The following is a 3,629-nucleotide window of genomic DNA, read 5'->3' as shown; positions in this document are numbered from 1 at the left end:
CACACACACACACACAGCTCTGTTCCTGTTATTGTGTCTCTGGCAAGGCAACAGTATTCTCTGGGATTGATTACTCCTGTCTGTAGTCTGCCAGAGCTCTGAGTTAACAACAGCTCACCAAAAGACAAACAGCCTAATGAATGGATGAATGGAAAATTATGGCATTAATATAAATCATGAAATGAGACAGGATGATTTTGCTTCACAACATAATTAAATAATATTATCTATCTGGCAATCTAGCACTGTTGCAAGTGTTGAAAAAAATCATATTTCTCAATAGTGTTCGTGGAGGTCATCATGATACTGTTGATTCCATCAATCTCTCGATTGGTTAGATCMCTGCTTATTAGGGGAGGACCAATGAATAACAGGAGAACCAATAGAATGTTTTGGTAGAAGCGTTCCCCTACCAGTCAGTACTTGGTGTTGTTGGTCTGCCTGCTGGTATATCTGAGTGTGTATTACCTGGTTAAAGGCAAGGACCGGCTGCTCTAGGTCATTCTCGGCAGCGCGACGACTCTTGGGGGCGTCAGGGGGGCACTGAGAAAGAGAGAGCGAGAGAGAGAGAGGAGCCATGGGTCAAAGGTGAAAAGCTAGCCTACAGGTAGCAAACATCAATTGGGGATTGTGTATCGTGAACTGCCTGGAAACATCTGAACTGAAAAGCTAAACTGAAGACAAAGTMATCTAACACTGTTTCCATATTTTGAGAGGTTTTCCATGGCAACAAAGGAAATCAACAACAGGAACTTTAGCCCCCTCGGACACTCCATGTCTAGCCATAAAATATACCACTCTCTTTATCAGCTGTCTTTTCAGAACTCTGTTGGTGGGATGTGTGTGTGTGTGGGTGGGTGTGGGTGCGTGCGTGCGTGTCTGTGGTGTATGTGCATGTTTTTGTGCAGCTCCTGTTCAAGTTGTAAACACTGCTTGCGGGGAGCCCTGTAGCAGACAGCTCAGAGAGAAGGAGAAGAGAGAAGGTGGTCTGTCTCTTCCTCTCCTCCTCCTCCATACATCACTTCATCAATTCTAGAGGGGTCTGAAAGTCTACTCGGGCTGTTCTGAAGGTGTTCTGAAGGTGTTCTGAAGATGTTCTGAAGATGTTCTGAAGATGTTCTGAAGGTGTTCTGAAGGTGTTCTGAAGGTATTCTGAAGATGCTCTGAAGATGTTCTGAAGGTGTTCTGAAGGTGTTCTGAAGGTGTTCTCTCTCTGTTTGCCGGTCTTTCACACACACACAAACAAATAAACACGCAAATATAAGCGTGAGGTACAAGTCCACATATGACTCGTTTCAGGAAACTAGGCGTTTGTCGCACGTCACTACAAAACCATAAACATTTTTATCAAACTGCGTTTTTTGGCATGTGAACTTTCATGTGCCTGAATAGGAAACGTGTATGCCATCTGTAAATACAAATACAAGCCTAGTTGGTTTAGCCGCCGATAAAGMCAGGAACCTTCCCGCTAGCCATGATTGGTTGAGATGAGTGGGCTGGAGAGATGACGTTGGATTGGTCTGCCATGTAGCACTCTGCCATGTAGTCTATAACATGAGCTGGTCAGTTTGTGTAGGTAATCCTAACACTGCTTTTTTTAACGATATCACGTAGTAACTGCAAAAAGCAAAAGTGTTGCTCTCCGGTGGAATTAGAGTATGATAGGTAAGGAGATGGACAACATTCTGCCGTTTGATTGCAAATATGCAGACGGAGTAAAAAAAAGGAACACACAGAAGGCTGTTGTATAAAACAGCTGTCTCCGGATGACATCTTCTAACCACGCCATCCGTGACAGAGGGAGAAGCGTCAATCCAAGATCATCTAGCTAGCTACATTTTCAGGTATTACACGTTCCTAATTTTGTCAGAAAGTTGTTTATTTCAAGTTAAAGAGTAATGTGAGCTAGCTAGCTAATGTGAGCTGGCTCGCTCGCTAATGTTACGTGTATGATCTGTGTAGTAATATTATTTGTATCTTAGAGCCATTTGCATTGCTAGTTCAAATCAAATTGTATTAGACACATGCGCCGAATACAGCCTGGGTAGCCATTTGATTAAATGTTCTGGAGTCTTATGGCTTGGGGGTAGAAGCTATTTAGAAGCCTCTTGGACCTAGACTTGGTGCTCCGGTCCCGCTTGCCATGCGGTAGCAGAGAGAACAGTCTATGACTAGGGTGGCTGGAGTCTTTGACAATTTTTGGGGCGTTCCTCTGACTCCGCCTGGTATAGAGGTCCTGGATGGCAGGAAGCTTAGCCCCAGTGATGTACTAGGCCGTACGCACTACCCTCTGTAGTGCCTTGCTGTCGGAGGCCGAGCAGTTGCCGTACCAGGCAGTGATGTAACCAGTCAGGATGCTGGAATAGGGAATATGCAGAATAGGTTTTGCAGTGCCCTCTTCACAACTGTCTTGGTGTGTTTGGACCATGTTAGTTTGTTGGTGATGTGGACACCAAGGAACTTGAAGCTCTCAACCTGCTCCACTACAGCCCCGTCGATGAGAATGGGGGCGAGCTTGGTCCTCCTTTTCCTGTAGTCCATAATCATTACCTTTGTCTTGATCACATTAAGGGAGAGGTTGTTGTTCTGGCACCACACGGCCAGGTCTCTGACCTCCTCCCTATAGGCTGTCTCGTCATTGTCGGTGATCAGGGCTACCACTGTTATGTCATCGGCAAACTTAATGATGGTGTTGGAGTCGTGCCTGGCTGTGCAGTCATGAGTAAACAGGGAGTACAGGAGGGGACTGAGCACGCACCGTGGCGGATGTGTTGTTACCTACCCTTACCACCTGGTGGCGACCCGTCAGGAAGTCCAGGATCCAGTTGCAGAGGGATTTGTTTAGTCCCAGGGTCCTTAGCTTATTGATGAGCGTTGAGGGCACTATGGTGTTGAACGCTGAGCTGTAGTCAACGAATAGCATTCTCACATAGGTATTCCTTTTCTCCAGGTGGAAAAGGGCAGTGTGGAGTGCAATAGAGATTGCATTATCTATGGATCTGTTTGGGCGGTATGCAAATTGGAGTGGAGGTCCAGGGTGTCWGGGATGATGGTTTTAATGTGAGCCATGACCAGCCTTTCAAAGCGTTAAATGGCTATAGRTGTGAGTGCTACGGGGCAGTAGTCATTTAGACAGGTTATCTTGGCACAGGGACTATGCGTGATGGTTGGTGTTTAGAAAGGTTGTGGGAGTGTTRTGTAATGGTTGTGGGAGTGTTATGTAATGGTTGTGGGAGTGTTGTGTGATGGTTTGTGTGATGGTTGTGGGAGTGTTGTTTAATCGTTGTGGGAGTGTTATGTAATGGTTGTGGTAGTGTTGTGCGCTGGTTGTGGGAGTGTTGCGTGATGGTTATGGGAGTGTTGTTTGATGGTTGTGGGAGTGTTGTTTGATGGTTGGTGTTCTCACCCTAGCACCAGGTATCTCACAGCAGGACTCCTGAATGGCCAGGGAGGCGTCACAATACACCATCACCTGCTGAATGTCCATCTGAGAGACAAGAGAGACGCAGAAGACAGGGGGCAGGGAGAACAGAGTAAGAGAGAGARAAAGAGAGAGAAAGAGGGGGAGATAAATCTTGTTAGAGACAGCTCACTACAACCCCCCTTCTACAGCCATGACCATCACCCTC

At 46.2% G+C, this 3,629-nt stretch overlaps 1 protein-coding gene across 1 annotated transcript in view; it reads right to left on the bottom strand.

The window, feature by feature from the left end:
• The window catches only part of LOC112074198 (collagen alpha-1(XVI) chain-like), a 26,322-nt gene extending 22,839 nt beyond the window's left edge, over positions 1-3,483 (bottom strand). The window contains exons 1-2 of the mRNA XM_024141413.2: positions 3,407-3,483; positions 469-543 (exon numbers count right to left, since the gene is read on the bottom strand). Coding sequence (XP_023997181.2) covers positions 469-543; positions 3,407-3,469 — 138 coding nt within the window. The 5' untranslated portion in view covers positions 3,470-3,483. The remainder of the gene's footprint in view (positions 1-468; positions 544-3,406) is intronic.
• Between the last annotated feature and the right edge of the window lie 146 nt (positions 3,484-3,629).

Source organism: Salvelinus sp. IW2-2015, unplaced genomic scaffold (assembly GCF_002910315.2).
Source record: "Salvelinus sp. IW2-2015 unplaced genomic scaffold, ASM291031v2 Un_scaffold2533, whole genome shotgun sequence".
NCBI lineage: Eukaryota > Metazoa > Chordata > Actinopteri > Salmoniformes > Salmonidae > Salvelinus > Salvelinus sp. IW2-2015.
The sequence above is the reverse complement of the archived record's forward strand: the minus strand, read 5'-3'. Positions and strand labels throughout refer to the sequence as shown.